Raw genomic sequence first — 17,798 nt, 5'->3', positions numbered from 1 at the left:
ATGGATGCCAAAGGGGTATACTTTAGGCTTATTCAAGATCCATTCCTTTGGGGCCAGGGCCCAGTAGTCCTTGGATTTGAATGCTTCAAGAAGCAGGATTCCTAGGTTTTTTTTCCCTGGAAAGCTCTGACATATCAAGCCCTCAGCCCTTGGAATCTTTGTCCCATTATGGGTATATTTCATCTCCCAACCCTATCTCCCATCACTCCAACTTGGCAGAGAGGTATTGGGGAACAGAAGAAAGGACATAATATCAGAGACAGGGGTGAGGGGAATGCAGGTTAGGACAATAAGGGTTAGGGCCAGAGGCCAGGTGTGATTGACTCTGTACCTTTTTGAGTTAATGTGTAATGAATGAGATGGGAGAGAAAACACTAGAGCCCAGAATGACCTTCCTGAGTGCTGAACAGTGAGCACAGCCCACCCCCAATAAAACAAATTCAGAAAGCAGCCGCTGCCCTCCCCCTGAATTGGAGTGCTCTGGCAAGAGAAGAGGTGGATGAGAGGCTTCTACCAAGGATAAAGGTTGAAGGTCTCTGGGCATTTGATCACCTTACCAGTTCTAGGCAGTGGTCAGCCAATATGAATCAGCAGGAGCCATAGCATCCCTCTGACCAAGGCCCTGACCCTTGTCCCAGCCCTGACTGTGAGGGAAGGCAGAGGTGCATTCCCCAGGCCCAAGGTATTTGGGTGAAATCAGCTAAATAGATATCAGAAGTATTTGTATCTTTCATCCTTTTGCCCTCAAAGTATATGTAGAGCATTCCTGAGAGATGGGAGTGGTGATGTGAGAGCTAGTGGGGAGGCGACCAGAGCCTAAGAAATCTTATTCTATTTTCAACTATTCCCCTGTGGAGCACTTAGTTCTTGAAGGGCACTCCATTGACTTGTCTGTAGCTTTGGAGTGGAGCACATTGAGGGCAGGAGTCCATATTCCTCGATTTTATTTGCCAACTCTGCCTAAGGAACCAGGGAAGGAAGGATTAACTTCAGGGGTCAATTGTTTCAGGGAATAGTTCTGCTAGAATTAAGGCTGCAGACCCTGCTCCTCTACCCCAAATTCTCACACCCATTCCCATTCTACCAAGAAGACAAGAGCGCCAACTTGGAGAGGTGCAGACCTCTAGGAGGGAAGTGTAGGTCCATTTTCCTACGGAGAGCTGTACCTGTGCGTCGAACTCATTTGGAGGTGTACTGTGTACTGTTCAGGACTGTGAGGGGGAGTCCCCAGGGCCTGGGAGGGTGGGGGCGCCTAGGGGCGTTCCGAAGCAGTGTTCGAAAGAAGTTTTCACAGTCGTTCCCTCCGCCACCCTTCACAAAATGCGTCTCCAGGCTATCTGATGGAGGGAACTTCAGTGGCTCAAGCTCCGAGATGCTCCCTCTAGTGTCTTGCACGCTCGAAGGTTTTTCCCGACCTTGGAAAGGCAGGGCGATCTAAGGCCATCTACTTGAGTAAGTCTAAGCAGCTACCAACAAGTCCCATCTGCCTCTGCAGTGCCGGGGTTGGAGCTCTCAGGATGAGAGGTCTGCCATTCCTTTGCGTCCTCCTCTCCCACTGGCCCATGCTCAGCAGCCAGGCAGCTTTTTTTTTTAATTGATTGGGCGGAGCCCAATCAAGGGAGGGTTGGGTCTCTGAAATCTTTTTTTCGCCCGGTTCCAAGATGGTGTTCATGACTACGCTGGGAATGCAACGTGAAGCCGCAGTTCTGCCATCATTCAAGATGGCTGCCCCCATCAAGATGACCGGGGTGTGCCCGGGGGAAAGGGGCAGCATGATGGTATGAGACGGTAAGGGTTATTGCTCCATTGCAAGCCTCGCCTTAAGGCATAGGAATGAAGAGCAGAAAGGCTAGGAAGCTGGGTGAGGTCTGTGGTGGAGGCTAGGATTAGAGAATGGGGGAGGGTACAGGGGTGACAGGTGGGGGTGAGGGATTAAAGATGGGATGGGAGTGTGCCTGAGGTTCAAGCTCCCCACCGGTGCCCTCTCCCCGCACTTTTCCTGTTCCAGGTCTAGCGTCGGACCATGTGGAAGTTTCTGGGACTGGGGAGCCGGATAATGGGGGGTGGGGCCCGTGCGGGGTAGAGGGAGCAATAGCGTCCTTTCCCAGGCGAACCCCGGCCCCTCCCCTGACCTCTGGACTGAAATGGGGAACACGTTGGGCCTGGCACCGATGGGGGCTTTGCCCCGCCGGAGCCCCCGTCGAGAGGAACCTCTCCCCAACCCTGGGAGCTTTGATGAGCTGCACCGGCTATGCAAAGGTGAGAACTTGGCATCTGGGTGTCTCAAGTTGAAGGGGCAGAGAAGGGGAGGGTCTTGAATGGTGGGTGTCCAGTGATGGGAGCAGAAAAGGGAAGATCACAGCTGGGGCGTGCAGCCTCAGGGAGGATCAGGTGCTCAGTGGAGCGGAGCACTTCCTGTTACAGGACTTGAAAGGAGGTCAATTCCTCCAAAGCAGTTTCTATGGGATTGAAAGGGGGAGACTACTTCATGGTGTAGGGGTTCCTTGTCTGTGCTTATTCCTTCCCTTCCCCTCCCCTCCACCCGCTTCAGATGTATTCCCAGCACAGATGGAGGGAGTGAAGCTCGTTGTCAACAAGGTTCTGAGCAGCCATTTCCAGGTGCTCCCACTTTTCTGGCCCCTCCTTTCAATTCCTCCCTGCCTGTCTCTGGATCCTCTTCTTTCCTTTGTGCTCCAGCCTTAGCCAGGCTATATGGGGCAAAAGAGAGAGAATATGGGGGCTCTCTTTACTTCCTTTGCCTCTGGGACTTGTTGCTTTTAATCTGGTGACCCTCTGTATATGTTGGAATGTTTGGGATTCTTAAAAGACCTGCTGGATGGGGACAAGATGAAGGGTGGGATGGGGGATTGAAATAGAGCAGAAATGCTCTCTCCTCCATTAACTTCTCTTCCCTCAGGTGGCTCACACTGTGCACATGAGTGCTCTGGGCTTGCCGGGCTATCACCTCCATGCGGCCTATGCAGGGGACTGGCAACTTAGCCCAACTGAGGTGAGGGCTCCACACACCTGGGTTATCTCCCTAAACGCCCAGCTAGGACCCAGGTGTAGAGGAGGAGGAAATGTGTGTGTTATGAGGAAGAATGGGCAGGACACCTCCTCTGTGTTTCTGCTGAATGGGAGAGGGTGGGGAAACATTTCTGTGATGAGCTGGGAGTTTGTCCTTGTGGCTCCACTAGGGGGCACTGGGTACCGCTAAAGAAATCCTACATTCAGATTTAGGCTGAGTGGTGCCACCCAGCTCAGTCTTACTCTGGACACTCTTCAACAGGTGTTCCCCACTGTGGTCGGGGATATGGACAGCAGTGGCAGCCTCAACGCCCAGGTCCTGCTCCTCTTGGCAGAGCGGCTCCGAGCCAAGGCTGTCTTCCAGGTGACCCATGGTTCCTGCCTTCATCTACTGAAGCCTTTCCTCTTTCTCCCCCATGAGTGTCCTGCTCTGGGGACTCAGGGGGAGGAGCGGAGGCAACAGTGATCATAAAGAGGGAGGGAGATTTTACTTCTCCCTCTCCCTCCCCAGACGCAGCAGGCCAAGTTCCTGACATGGCAGTTTGATGGCGAGTATCGGGGAGATGACTACACAGCCACTCTGACCCTAGGAAATCCTGACCTGATTGGGGAATCGGGTGAGGAATTGGTACAGGGTTCTTTTTGTCTTCGCTGCCCACTTGCTAATGCTGGCTATGCCTCTTCCTTGTCTGAACAGTTCAGGGATTAGAAAAGAAACTTTCTGGGGCAGGCTGGGGTTGGGGGCTGCTGGGGGTGAGGTAGAGGGCCTGTCTCTGTGAGTGACTCCATGTCTCCCCACCCCACAGTGATCATGGTCGCTCACTTCCTGCAGAGCCTCACTCATCGGCTGGTGTTGGGAGGAGAGCTAGTTTATCACCGGCGGCCAGGCGAAGAGGGCGCCATTTTGACGCTGGCTGGGAAGTACTCGGGTATGGGGTGAGGAGGAATAGTGACAGGGAGGGAAATTCTGGACTTGGCTGGGGTCCTGGCCTGTGTTCGATTACAGTAACGCTCCTTTTCACTTGTACTTTGGGTTTTTTTTTTTGTGTGTGTGTGTGTGTGTGTTTGTTTTTTTTGTGCTTTGGTTTTGACAGCTGTACACTGGGTAGCTACCTTGAATGTGGGATCAGGTGGGGCCCATGCAAGTTATTACCACAAGGCAAATGAACAGGTGAGCCTACTGATCCCATCCCCTGCCTCAACGAGTCCCTCCCAACCTCCACAGGCCCTGCTGACCCACTATTCTTCCTACCCTCGCTACATATACGTTTCATGTGCACCTTCATTCTGCTGAACCCCTGTCAGGACTCCTCTAGTCTTCACTGAGACAGATCCCTCTCCCATCCTTGCCCATGGTTCTCAGGTTCAGGTTGGAGTGGAGTTTGAAGCAAATACGAGGCTACAAGACACAACTTTCTCCTTTGGTTACCACCTGACTCTGCCCCAGGCCAACATGGTATTTAGAGGTGAGGGTTATTCAGATGACATTCGAAGGTGCTGAGGGGCTGGGGTGGGCGACAGCGGGAGGGAAGCTCCGCTTTCCTCTGCTGGCTCCTTTCTCCGAGCCCTGTTAGATAACCTAGTGTATATTCTCTTCCCCAACAGGCTTGGTGGATAGTAACTGGTGTGTGGGTGCTGTGCTGGAGAAGAAGATGCCCCCCCTGCCTGTCACCCTGGCCCTTGGAGCCTTCCTTAATCACTGGCGCAACAGATTCCACTGTGGCTTCAGCATCACTGTGGGCTGAGGTTGTCCCAGAGCCAGCCCCCAGAACAGCTGGAACCTCTGAGTCAGGTGCCCTGGGGCCAGGAACTAGGCCCCTCTCAAGAGCCCACCTTGTTGGGTGACCTCTAGGTCCCAGGAGCAGAGTGGGGACAATACATGCCCTCCTCAGAACTGGAGCTGCCACAGAGGCAGCTGCTGAGGCAGTGGTTTGAGGCTCCCCCCTCTGCCATCAGCCCCGGTTTCATCTTCCCGTACTCTTATGGCTCTGGACTAAGGGAGACGGATTAAGGGGTCTGTCTGGCTGCATTTTCTCCCCTCACTCCCACCTCCTTCATTTCCTTATGGATTAAAGCTCCTAGCCTCTTCCTCTTCAGAGCAGAAAAATCTGCATGGGATTAGCTCCCCATCCTGTTTTCCATCCCAGAGTTTCCCAAGGCTGGGAAAGAAGGGCTGAAGGGCTAAACCTTTGACCTCAGAAAGTGGGGCCCACCTATTCCCAGACGGAGCTTCTTTACCTCTTAGCCCTGAGGCTTCCTCCTTCCCCATCTTCTGTGCTTCCAGAGAACAACTTTGTCCCCATGGCCACCCCTCATTCTCCCCATTACCGCATGAAGAGGCAGATATTGCTTTAATCTTTCATTGCAACCAGTGGGCTCCCTGTTTACTGGCTCCAGCCTCTGGTCCGAGCATTTTCCCCTTTCCAGTCCAGCGTGTCCAGGTGGGCTGGGGAAGGAGGCGAACTGGGCCTCAGCTGCAGGTCTCCTGGAGCAGTGGCACCATGGTGGACAGTCCCCTGGATGTTCTCGATTTGGTACCAACATGCATTGTTAATGCTTCGGAGATCAGCCAACAGGCTCAGCAGCTTCGCATATAGAAACCTTTGGGGTCACCAGGGAAGGAGGAGAGAGATAGGCAGCTGAGAGTCTTGTCCTGAGGCCCTGACCCCCTAAACTGCCTCTCTGTGAAGCTAGGTCTGAACATTAGGGAAAATATGCTCTGATGTGACAAATGTATCAAAAGTTCCAAAGGTCCCCAGTGGGGCCTCTGTCTGACACTGACTTCTCTCACCATGCCGTTTTTCTTGAACCCAGAGCTCAGAGGGCCAAGTGTGAAGAAAGCCCCAGACTTTGCCAGATATTCAGCTGTGTGGAATCTGAGGATCTGGCCTTCTAGAGCAGGTTCTAGAAGGTGGGTGTGTTCTATGGTATAAAGCAACCCTCTTCTGGCCAAACTGGCACATTGAGGAATAAGCAAAACAGAAGTGGAGTGTACTTCAGAGCCTGGTTAGATCATGGACTGTTGAACCAGGGACTGGTGTTGGCCATGAAACTGAATGACCATAACTTCAAGGGGAATGAAAAATTAAAGGAATTGGACCAATGGAGAGGAGGGGAAGGGCCAAGGAAAGAGAGTGAACAAGATTCTTGAAAGGCTGTTTTAGTCTGGAGGAGTTGGATTGGTGAGGTGATGGATGTCATCAATCTCAGGAATGCTATTATACCGAGCCTGTGAGCTACTACTTTGCATCTCTCCTGAATAAAAAAATCTGGAAAAAGTGAGATGAAACAGCAGTAGGAGCAATTTGAATGCCGGAACTCTATGAGATGGGAGGGAAGGTCTAGACCCCTAGGGGCCCTGGTTTCCCAAAGGAAAGGACGGTAAAAGCACTCATCCTGAGTTCAGTGTCTCCCTAACTCCTTCCCACCCTGGTGCAGCCTCCACGTGCCCAGTTCCACTACACCGGTCCCGGGGATTTTGCTGCTGGCCTTTGATATAGCTCTGCAGAGTCAGCGCTATCTCCTCTTGCAACTGATCAGTCCCCTCTCTCTGGGTTCTCCCAGGCTGGTCTGTAAGATAGGGAGTGGGGAAGGACAAGGTGGGAGGTTGCGGGTGGCCTGCATGGTGCCCTGGGGAGCCAAGACTGGGATAGACCCATTCCACAGGTTTGAAGACTAAAAGGCCTGGATGGATGGATTCAGGGAGCTGGGAGTTTGGGCAGAGGTGGTGGAACAAAAGCTTCTGGGCTTTGATGGATGCTTCCCAGGAGAGAAGAGGGCCATGGCAACCATGAACACATACTCCAGGCTCCTGGAGCTGCAGTTGGCTCAGTGTCCTATGGAAGCCGAAGAGAACTCCAAAAACTCTTCCTGGAACCCCACTGTGGGTTCCAGGCACATGGGCTTCAGTAGTTGTGTCACGCGGGTTTCGTAGTTGTGGCTCTCGGGCTCTAGAGCGCAGGCTCAGTAGTTGTGGCGCACGGGCTGAGTTGCTCCGCGGCATGTGGGATCTTCCCGGACCAGGGCTCAAACCCGTGTGCCCTGCATTGGCAGGCGGATTCCTAACCACTGCACCACCAGGCTTAGGAGGCTTCAGGTCACCTCGCCACATACCATACCGAAGGGATGCATGACCTCTACTGTTCTAGCACCATCTCACCATGCACTCCATCTTCTACTGTGTAGCGAAGAGGCCCGCAGAGGAAGTTTTGTGTTTGGAGACAGAAAGTGGTATTGAGTGCAATGTGACATTTCTACAGCTGCTTCCTTGAGAAGAGAGATCTGGTCCTCCATGGGCCAGAGCAGGAAACCTGCTCTTTAGACTTTAGTCTGAACTTCAGAGAGGGAGAGGAACTCCCAGTTCTGATTGAGACACTTAAAAAAGCTGGGAATTCAAGACCTGGTACTTGAAAAGGCTGAGGGATGGGTTAGTTTGGTTAGTGACTTTTTTGGGGGCGGGGGTGGTGGTGAGGGTGGGATTATAATTTGCTGGAGTGTTTTCTTCCTGAAAGGTAAGGGCAGGTCACATACCGAAAGGGGCAGATCCTTGGTGAGCCTGATGATTTGCTGTACCATGGAAGTGTTGATGTCTGCGAAATGCGTGAGCAGAGGCAGTACAGGGAACTGGGTGGGCAGCACTGGTGATGGATGAACAGATGAGCTGGAGGCTGCAGAGATCAGAGCCTGGGTGAGAGGCCCCGGTCCTAGGGATCTCTTTTAGGCCTCTCCAGCTTTATCTTGGAAGGGTTCCGGGCTAAGGAGTCTGCCTCGGCTGGGGTTCTGGAGAAGTCCTGTCCTCTATTGGTGCGTGGCACACAGCCCCCTCACTCAGGCCAGCCTCCTTGGGCACCCTTTTGGTCATATTTCAACTTGAATCCTGTAAATGCTCACCCTGAACTGCACAAACTGGTCAAACATGGCGCCCATGTGGTGAGTTTGGGCCCCCAGCAGTGTCTGGAGTAGCTCTTTCTCCTCAGCTGCATCGATGCTTGCTGTGCCCGCAGCTGGGCCTGTCTTGCTCACCGCAATGCCCGGGCTTCTGCCGATGGGATCATTGTGCCCGGGGAAGGGATGTGACAAAACTATTGAGACTAGCAGAGAGCACCTTTCTCTGTCAGCCCCTGGTCTGGGGCCCTCAGACACTGCGTAATGAAGGATGCGGGGAGCGAGGAGAGTTCTTGAGGGCTCCTTGGGCTTGGCTGAAGTCCCAGGGGCTCCAGGTGGTAGGGGATGCCTGTACACTTTCCCCGACCTGTGAGGCACTGCAGCAGAAAACAATGCACTGTGGGAAGGAAAAAAATGATGGACAATAAAGTGGGAACAGTATAAGGAGATGTTTGACTTCTGGGGGAGCACTGAAGAGGGAGGGCTCGTGATACCAAAAACATCACCTTATGTTTGCATAGCTTTATAATTTCAAAGCTTCTGAGGATAAGTCTCACTGAATGAAACAGTCCTGTGGGTGGAGAGGGCAGGTGTTATTGTCCATATTTTTCAGAAACAGACTGACATTCCAGTGACAGGTCCCAGGTCACAAAATACTTATGTGATGTAGACTGAATTCAAGATTTTTTGACTTCTACAGTTTCCTGTCCACTGCTCCATATTGAAAAGCAGTGTGACGTCATGGAGAAAGCAAGGGTCTGGTGAATACTGACTCTGCAACTTTTCAGCTGAGTGGACTTGGACAAGTTGATTTCTGTTACTTTAAGTTGATTACGAGTTACCTTATCTTTTGGGGGCAGAGCCTTATCACCTGGCACAGAGAAAAAAAAATAATTCAACAATTATCAAGTACCTACTAAGTGACAGGCACTATATTGGAGAGATGGAAGACTAAAAGCAAGGCATATAAACATCTAGGGGCAGAGCATTCCAGGTAGAGGCAATGGCACGTGCAAGTATAAGTTACAACAGTCTTGAGAAGAGTGTGCTTGGTGTGTCTGAGGATGGCATTGACGTCAGTGTGGCTGGGATGGGTTGAGCAAGAGGAAGAGTAGGAAGTAAAATCTGAGAGGTGGTGTGGAGGAGCTGGACCGTGAGATCATGGACCATAAGAGAGAGGAGGAGCCCTTGGAGGTTTTGAGCAGAATAGTTACATTGTCTGACTTGTTTCAGAAAGCTTACTCTGGGGCTTCCCTGGTGGCGCAGTGGTTGAGAGTCCGCCTGCCGATGCAGGGGACACGGGTTCGTGCCCCGGTCCGGGAGGATCCCACATGCCGCGGAGCAGCTAGGCCCGTGAGCCATGGCCGTTGAGCCTGCGCGTCCGGAGCCTGTGCTCTGCAACGGGAGAGGCCACAACAGTGAGAGGCCTGCATACTGCAAAAAACAAACAAACAAACAAACAAAAAAACAAAGCTTACTCTGCCTTCCCTGTGGAGAATACGCTGTGGGAACAAGGGCAAAGCATAGTCAGTGGAGGGACATAGTGGATTCTCGGGATGGAAAGGGGCCAACTCACTGTCCTTCTTCATGCCAGTATCTAGGCACTTCTGCAACCTGCAGACTGGGCCTTGTTGACCTTCCAGCTTCCAGCAAAGGGGCACGTGAGACCGGTGCTTTTGCTGACTGTTCGCCTGAAAGGACAGAGACATTGTGAGGGTTGGGGATGGCAGCGAGCAGGTAGGTATGTGAGGGGCTGAAATGAAATGGTCAAAAAGAAACTATGGTGGGAATTCCCTGGCAGTCCAGTGGTTATGAAACAGGAGGGAAGGGGGCAGGGCACAACCTTTGAAAGAATGACATAGCCCAAGGACATGACATAAACTGATTAGAACCAAATGGGTCCAAGATGGCAGAAAAGTCGAGTTCCACTAGACCTTGAGCCTCAGTATATGCTCACTGTAACCCATCAGCAAGCTAAATGACACACCCACAGGTGCCATAACAGTTCCAAGGCTGACCATAAGGGTCAAAAAGTGGGTGGTGGCCCAATTCCTGGAAATCCTCACCTGTTCCCGAAATAGCTGGAATACTCCTCCCACTTTTTAGCCTATGAAATTACCCACCCCTATAAAAACTGACAATCCCATACCCTGGTGCCTTTCTCACCTTGTGAGATGGCCCACACCCTGTCTGTGGAGTGTGCTTCTCTCTAAATAAATCCACTTCTTACCTATCGCTTTGTCTCTCACTGAATTCTTTCTGCGATGAGACATCAAGAACCTGAGCTTCATTAAGTCCTGAAACCAGGTATGTGATCTCAGTTGGAAGACCGTAGGTTTTGGCCAGGTTCGAGTCCTGGCCGAGAGGGATCAAGTCCCGATCTGGGTCTAGGCTGGGTTCGAGTCCCGATCTGAGGTGTACCGTTTCAGTTAGGACTATGTGCTTTCACTGCCGAGGGCCTGGGGTTCAATCCCTGGTTGGGGAACTAATATCCCGCAAGTCAAGTGGCAAAAAAAAAAAAAAAAAAGTCTGTGGTGACATGGGCTACTCTGAGCTGTGCCCAGAAGTCCCTAGGGGTAGAGAGGATACAATGCATCTCAAGCATTTCCATGGGGGCACAGAATCAGTCAGGAAGGCCTAGTTGGTGCTGTACTAGTTTGGTGCTTTGCAGGTAGTGAGTACCCTTGACTAAGGGGTTGTGTCCATAGGACAAGCACTCAGCTTTCCCTCTGTTATTTTGCCTCATGTTTATACAAGTGTTAAGGTTGGCAATTTGCAGCGTGCTAGCCACAGGGTAGTTAGGCTTCAGGATGCAGGAGTGATGTAACTGGACAAGCTTGGGCATGTGCCAGGGCTTAAAGGCTGCCTGGCAGGCAGTTTGGGAGGGCGTTTCTGTTGCGGAGGAGGTTCTCACCTGAAGAAACCCTTGCAGTCCTCAGAAGTCAGGGCATGGAAGTGATAGCCTGTGGCTCAGTTCCTGCACACCACACAGTTCCTCGGCTCATCTTCCTCACTGGCCATGGCTTCAGGTGTGGCAGTGGCTGTCACAGGCCCCTGAATGTCAGAGGGGTTATCAGTCAGCTCTGGACCACCCTTGACCTTCTTCCCCTTCTGCAGAGCCTCTTCCCAAACCTGCCCTCGGCCTGACCCCCTGCATTATCTGCACTTCATTGCTTTTAGTCTCTGGACCCCGAAAGTTTTCCTACCTGCTTCTCTTCCCACTCTGACCCTGCTTTCCCCTTGAGCTCAAGAGCTGCTAGTGTTTAGAGTTAGGGATTACGGCCCTCAGTATCTGGAAAACAAGGATAGAAACTGCTCCTTATCAGATCCATGTAGATTTTCCCTATTGCTGAGGAGAGAGGGAGAGAGCCAGCTTTTTCACATGCAGTATGTCAACAGTAAAAGAATAGGCATAACAATTGTACAAAGCTCCCAAAAGGAAAGTTCTTCAAGAGAGACTGGGGTCTAATTAAGGGCTTATGTAAAGAGCTAGAAGAGGTGGTCCCACTTCCCAACAAGGGAGGGCTGAGAATTAAATCAGAATGGCCTCTAAAACATTAGATAGGGGCTTCCCTGGTGGCGCAGTGGTTGAGAGTCCACCTGCCGATGCAGGGGACACGGGTTCGTGCCCCGGTCTGGGAAGATCCCACATGCCGCAGAGCGGCTAGGCCCGTGAGCCATGGCTGCTGAGCCTGCGCATCCGGAGCCTGTGCTCTGCAAGGGGAGAGGCCACAACAGTGAGAGGCCCGCCTACCGCAAAAAAAAAAAAAAAAAAAAAAAAAAAAAAAAAAAACATTAGATAGGGCTTCCCTGGTGGCACAGTGGTTGAGAGTCCACCTGCCAATGCAGGGGACACGGGTTCGTGCCCCAGTCCAGGAAGATCCCACATGCTGCGGAGAGGCTGGGCCCGTGAGCCATGGCCACTGAGCCTGTGTGTCCGGAGCCTGTGCTCTGCAACGGGAGAGGCCACAACAGTGAGAGGCCCGCATACCACAAAAAAATAAAAAAATTAAAAAATAAAACATTAGATATATGGGATTGATCTGGGGGCTCTTGCACCAGAGCTGGCATCATGGGAGTGTGCCCTGTGCAGTCACACAGGCTCTGTGCTCAGAGGGATCTTGGGCTTGGTTTAATGCTCTGATGTTGCCACTGTCTTGAAATTCTTTTTTTTTTTTTTAATAAATTTATTTATCTGTTTTTGGCTGCACTGGGTCTTCGTTGCTGCGCACGGGCTTTCTCTAGTCGTGGTGCGCGGGCTTCTCATTGCGGTGGCTTCTCTTGTTGCGGAGCATGGGCTCTACGCGTGCGGGCTTCAGTAGTTGTGGTACTCGGGCTCAGTAGTTGTGGCACATGGGCTTAGTTTCTCTGCGGCATGTAGGATCTTCCCGGACCAGGGCTCGAACCCGTGTTCCCTGCATTGGCAGGTGGATTCTTAACTACTGTGCCATCAGGGAGGTCCTGTCTTGAAATTCTTAATGATGTTTGAACAAGGAGCTCTGCATTTTCATTTTTCAGTGGGCCCTGCAAATTATGTACCTGGTTTGTATGGAGCCAAGATGAAGGACATCTAATTAATAAGTTTAAGAATCAGAAGTAGGAGCCTTCACTGGGGTTGTCTAGTGCTCCATAGACACTGAAGAATATTTTTCAAGTGTAAAAAATGTGTATGTGTCCAGATGACCAAGAGGCAGTTGAAAATATGCTCAACATCGCTAATTATTAGAGAAATGCAAATCAAAACTGCCATGAGATATCACTCCACACCAGTCAGAATGGCCATCATCAAAAGTCTACAAACAATAAATGATGGAGAGGGTGTGGAGAAAAGGGAACCCTACTACACTGTTGGTGGGACTGTAAATTTGTGCAGCCACTATGGAGAACAGCAACATGGATGGACCTGGAGATTATCATACTGAGTGAAGTAAGTCAGACAGAGAAAGACAAATATGATATCGCTTCCATATGGGATACGAAAAAATGATGCAAATGAACTGATTTACAAAACAGAAACAGACTCACAGACATAGAAAACAAACTTATGGTTACCAAAGGGGAAAGATGGGAGGGAAGGATAAGTTGGGAGTTTGGGATTGACAGGTGCACTCTACTATATTTAAAATAAATAACCAACAAGGACCTGCTGTATAGCACAGGGAACTCTGCTCAGTATTCTGTAATCAGCTAAATGGGAAAAGAATTTGAAAAAGAATTGATATATGTATAACTGAATCACTTTGCTGTACACCTGAAACCAACACAACATTGTAAATCAACTATAGTCCAACATAAAATAAAAATTTAAAAAAATTTAAACAGTGGGAATTTCTAAAAGAAAAAGTGGGTATGTGTGTATACACATACACATGCACTCTCTCTCCCAACCTTTATGAACAGAAAAAGTAATTTCAAAAGCTATTTGGATGTTTTGGGGATGGGTAACATGTTGGATACATCTATGTTGGATAAATCCGATCCCACACACACTGGAATAAGATCCAAATCTCAGTCTTTCACTTTGAAAGGTCTTTCTCACTGTACATCTCCCTGGGTGTTTGCTGTTTCTGCACTAATATAGTCTTCTCCTACTAGAATACAGCGTTTTTTTCTCTTTTTTTTCAGCATATCATCTGCTTCTTCAGTTAAGGGTTAAATTATAATTAATCATGCTCTAACAGTGAGTTAAAAGCCCAAGTGGAGGCTAGAGCCATAAAAATACACTTAGAGAGACAGAGACAGAGAGGAGAGATTGGGTTAAAAAGAGCCTTGTTTAGGTCCCCTTCATCTCAAGTAGGTGTAACATCCAACTTACTGCATTTTGAAGTAAGCTGAGCGCCAGAGAACACAGGTGCTTGCATCTGGTCCTTGGGAGTCGGTGAGCATATTTATGCATATGCATCTGTTGGTATCTTTGCTTGAGTGAGACTCTGTGAGAATTCATACTAACTCATTCAATCGACAAATACTGACTGAGAACCTACTATGTATTAGACACTAAGGATAAAAAAGATGAATAAGATGCTCTCCTGCCCTCATGGAGTTTAAAGGTGTTAGTGGAGAGACAGACCTTTAAATAGATATAAAGAAATATAATCAGGAACTGCCCTGGCGGTCCAGGGGTTAAGACTCAGCACTTCCACTGCAGGGGGTGCATGTTCGATCCCTGGTTGGTGAACTAAGATTCAGCATGCCGGGCGGCACGGCTGAAAAAAAGAAAGAAAAGAAATATAATCCTATCACTGATGACGCTATGCACAGAGCATTCTGAGACTACAGAAGAGGGGCACATAATCCTGCTTTGGCAAAGAGGTGTTGAGTAGGAGGCAGGAAAGTCTTCCTGGAGGAGTGACAGCTGAGTTGATTTTTAAAGGATAAGAAGGAGTTAGCCAGATACAAATAAAAGGTAGTTCAGGTAGAGGGTACAACCTGAGAAGTTCAAGAAGCCAGATACAAAAAAGTAAATATGATAGAACCACGAACAGGTCTTTCTTGCTGGAGCATAACATTTCAGACTGGAGTGGGAAGAGAAAAGTCTAGAGAAATGGGGTATGAGGCTGAGATGTAGGCAGGGCCAGTTCATGGGAGACCTCGTGTGTCAGAGAAAGCAGCTTAAGTCCATCAGGAAGCTTTTAAAGGGTAAGATGGGAAATGACATGGTCAGATCTATTCTAGATATCCAACTACTGGCTGTTTGGAAGATAGATTTGAGGGGGCAGGACTGGAGGCAAAGAAACCAGTTAGAAACTCTTGCCATAAAGTAGGTGAGGGATTAAGCCTGCTCTAGGATAGTGGTAGGATATAGTGAGTGGAGGAGAGGGTTTTGAAAAATACATGGGAGGTGAAATAATTGGAACTTGGTGATAACTAGAATGTCTAGGCTGAGAAAGAGGAAGAGTTAAAGATGACTCCAGGTTCCTAGCATGGGTGATTGAGTGGATGGTGGTACCACCAACAGGGAGAGAGACTACAGGAGGAGTATAGGGCCCTCCCTACTTGGACCCTTATCCTTTTCCACAGTTGCAGATTTACTCTAGCAATAAGTTATTAAGTACCCACTCTGTGGTGAGGCACTATGGAAAGGCATAAAAGAGAGGGTTCCTATTATCAAGGAATTTACTGTCTGATTATGGAGATTGCATAAGTAAATGGAACTCCGAGATCTTACAAGGAAATATATAATCAAACTCTAAATTGTGTGGTAAAGATCATGTATCATATTATAGGTATTAATTGCTTCATTAATTTGTTCTTATTATGAGCAGCGTACTGTGTAAGAATCCTTACCAGTGTTAACCCTGAAACATAAGTAATATCACCACTTTACAGATGAGAAAACTGAGGCCAGAGAGTTTAAATAACTTGTACAAGGATTACTATACCCAATAGTTTATTAGATGACTTCACCTGGATGTCACATAGGCGTCTCAAATTCAGTATATCTACAGTGAAGCTTTATGATCCCTAAAGCACAAGCAACATAATAAAAAAATAAGTGGTACTGCATCAAACTAAAAAGCTTCTGCATAGCAAAAGAAATGATCAACAAAATGAAAAGGCCACTTACAGAATGGGAGAAAATATTTGCAATCCACAGATCTGTTAAGGGGTTAATATCCAAAATAAATAAGGAACTCATACAACTCAATAGCAAAAAACCCAAATAATCCAATTTTAAAATGGACAAAGGACCTGAATAGACATTTTTCCAAAGGAGCTATTCAGATGGCCAACAAGTACATGAAAATGTGCTCAACATTGCTAATATTTATGGAAATGCAAATCAAAACCACAATGAGATATCACCTCACAACTGTTAGAATGACTATCATCAAAAAGACAAGATATATAAAAATTGTGAATCACTATGTTGTACATCTGAAACTTATGTAATACTGTTCATCAACTATACCTCAATAAACACACACACACACATACACACACACGAAAAAAGAAAAGAAATAACAATTGTTGGTGAGGATGTGGAGAAAAGGGAAACTGTGTGCACTGTTGGTGGGAATGTAAATTGGTACAGTCACTGTGGAAAAGCGTATGGAAGTTCCTCAAAAAATTAAAAATAGAACGACCATATGATCCAGTAATTCTGCTTCTGGGTACCTATCTGAAGGAAACAAAATCACTGTCCCAAAGGGATATCTGTATCTCCATGGTCTTTGCAGCATTATTTATAATAGCCAAGACATGGAAACAACCTAAGTGACCATCAATAGATAAATGGATAAAGAAGATGATATATATATAATATCTATTTAATATATGATATATATTTAATTCAGCCATAAAAAAGAAGGAAACGCTACCATTTCTGACAACATGGATGGACCTTGAGGGAATTATGCTAAGGGAATAAGAGAAAGACAAATACTGTATGATCTCATTTATATGTGCAATCTAAAAAAAAACCAAACTCAGGGACTTCCCTGGTGGTCCAGTGGTTAAGACTCCACGCTTCCACTGCAGGGGGCACCAGTTTGAACCCTGGGGGAACTAAGATCCCGCATACCACGCAGGGCAGCCAAGAAAAAAAAAAACCAAACTCATAGAAATAAAGATCAGATTAAATCAGATTGGTGGTTGGCAGAGGTGGGGGGAGAGGTGAAGCTGGTCGAAAGTCACAATCTCCTAGTTATAATGTAAATAAATTCTGAGGTTGTAGTACACAACATGATGACTATAGTTAACAATACTATATTGTATATTTGAAGGTTGCTAAGGGAGCAGACCTTAAAAGTTCTCATTACAAGGAAAAAAATTGTAGCTGTGAGGTGAATCATTTGACAATATATACATATTAAGTCATTATGATGTACACCTTAAACTTACGCAATGTTACATGTCAATCGTACCTCAATAAAACTGGAAAAAATAAAAACAAAATGGAAATCATTGTCACCTCCCACAAACTAATTTCTCCTACACAACCTAACTTGGTGACTATCCCAACATGAGGAAGTATTGGGTTGGCCAAAAAGTTCGTTTGGGTTTTCCTGTAAGATGTTATGGAAAAACCCGAATGAACTTTTTGGCCAAGCAATAGAAAGCGCGTGTGGCTTGGAGTCATACAGACTTAAGTTCAGATTTTGACTCCAGCTCTTGCTAGCTGAATTACTTTTTTTTTTTTTTTGGTTCCTCTCCTAATTATTTGAAGTCACTGAGACCCAGCTCCATGGGAGTCAGATATCATCAGGCTGGGCCATTCCCAGACTGGCGAAGGGAGGCTGACTTCCTTTTCCTAGCTCAGTACTGAATTAGGGAGAAGTTCAGGCTAGAGGAGAGATGCTCTGGCCCAGGGCTGCCCCTTCACCTGGGGCCCAGGGATTGCCCTGAGCCTTCTTTTTTTGTTGTTGTTTTTTCCTGACCAGGGATTGAACCTGTGCCCTCGGCAGTGAAAGTGCAGAGACCTAAACACTGGACTGCCAGGGAATTCCCTGGCCCTGAGCCTTCTTGTTCTTGGAGAAGTCCACCTTGCAGTTCTTTGAGATGGGGCTGTCCTAGGAACACACCTCTCTGACCTTGCTCTTCTTATGTACAGAAATGCTCCCCAGGCTTCATGGTCTCTCCCACTGAGCAGACTGAGACTGGGGGATGTGCTGCAGGATGCCCCTGGCATTCATGATGAACAGGCTTTCAGGGTTAACTGATGTCCTTACCCTCTTCCAACATACATGTCCTAGGTCAGGCTTTGAAAAACAACTGTGTTGGTCGTAGCCTGGTAGGTTAAACTCTCTGAACTTTGGTTTTCTTATCTGGAAAAAAGGGTTTAATGATACCCACTAGCTGGGTTTGTTGTGAAGATTAAATAAAGTGATATATGTAAGCTTCCTTACACAGTGCTTGGAACGTGGAAAGAAGTCAATACATATTCA

At 48.3% G+C, this 17,798-nt stretch overlaps 2 protein-coding genes across 5 annotated transcripts; one reads left to right on the top strand and one right to left on the bottom strand.

The window, feature by feature from the left end:
* The first annotated feature begins 1,665 nt into the window (after positions 1–1,665).
* Positions 1,666–5,398, top strand: TOMM40L (translocase of outer mitochondrial membrane 40 like). 4 transcript variants are annotated; one of them, XM_081225125.1, is made up of 10 exons: positions 1,666–1,778; positions 2,009–2,259; positions 2,552–2,619; positions 2,918–3,010; positions 3,290–3,391; positions 3,539–3,644; positions 3,834–3,956; positions 4,122–4,198; positions 4,391–4,493; positions 4,633–5,398. In XM_081225125.1, exons 2-10 carry the CDS (start codon positions 2,145–2,147, stop codon positions 4,770–4,772), a joined length of 927 nt encoding a protein of 308 aa, XP_081081251.1. In that variant the 5' UTR covers positions 1,666–1,778; positions 2,009–2,144; the 3' UTR covers positions 4,773–5,398. The 4 variants fall into 4 exon arrangements, with proteins under 4 accessions (XP_081081251.1, XP_081081249.1, XP_081081252.1 ...); XM_081225123.1 differs by having other exon boundaries at positions 1,669–1,778; positions 2,109–2,259; XM_081225126.1 differs by having other exon boundaries at positions 1,669–1,788; positions 2,109–2,259.
* Positions 5,395–11,109, bottom strand: NR1I3 (nuclear receptor subfamily 1 group I member 3). The gene is given in 14 exon segments (XM_081225127.1): positions 5,395–5,542; positions 5,544–5,628; positions 6,492–6,597; positions 7,187–7,278; positions 7,280–7,337; positions 7,554–7,664; positions 7,667–7,694; positions 7,918–8,003; positions 8,006–8,045; positions 8,049–8,080; positions 9,488–9,538; positions 9,541–9,602; positions 10,826–10,881; positions 10,885–11,109. Coding segments are annotated over 14 exon segments (900 nt in total). The 5' UTR covers positions 10,933–11,109; the 3' UTR covers positions 5,395–5,497.
* Positions 11,110–17,798: the final 6,689 nt, after the last annotated feature.

The sequence above is a fragment of the Mesoplodon bidens genome, assembly GCF_964165515.1.
Source record: "Mesoplodon bidens genome assembly, chromosome: 2".
Lineage (NCBI taxonomy): Eukaryota > Metazoa > Chordata > Mammalia > Artiodactyla > Ziphiidae > Mesoplodon > Mesoplodon bidens.
This window is presented reverse-complemented; position numbering and strand designations above follow the sequence as displayed.

Bases quoted from the DNA above. Each gene is read 5' to 3' on its own strand.
- TOMM40L (XM_081225123.1), top strand. From the start codon at position 1,671: ATGACTACGCTGGGAATGCAACGTGAAGCCGCAGTTCTGCCATCATTC. The intron at 3,645-3,833 runs GTGAGGAATTGG...CCCACCCCACAG, and splicing joins TGACCTGATTGGGGAATCGG to TGATCATGGTCGCTCACTTC. The intron at 3,957-4,121 runs GTATGGGGTGAG...TGGTTTTGACAG, and splicing joins GCTGGCTGGGAAGTACTCGG to CTGTACACTGGGTAGCTACC.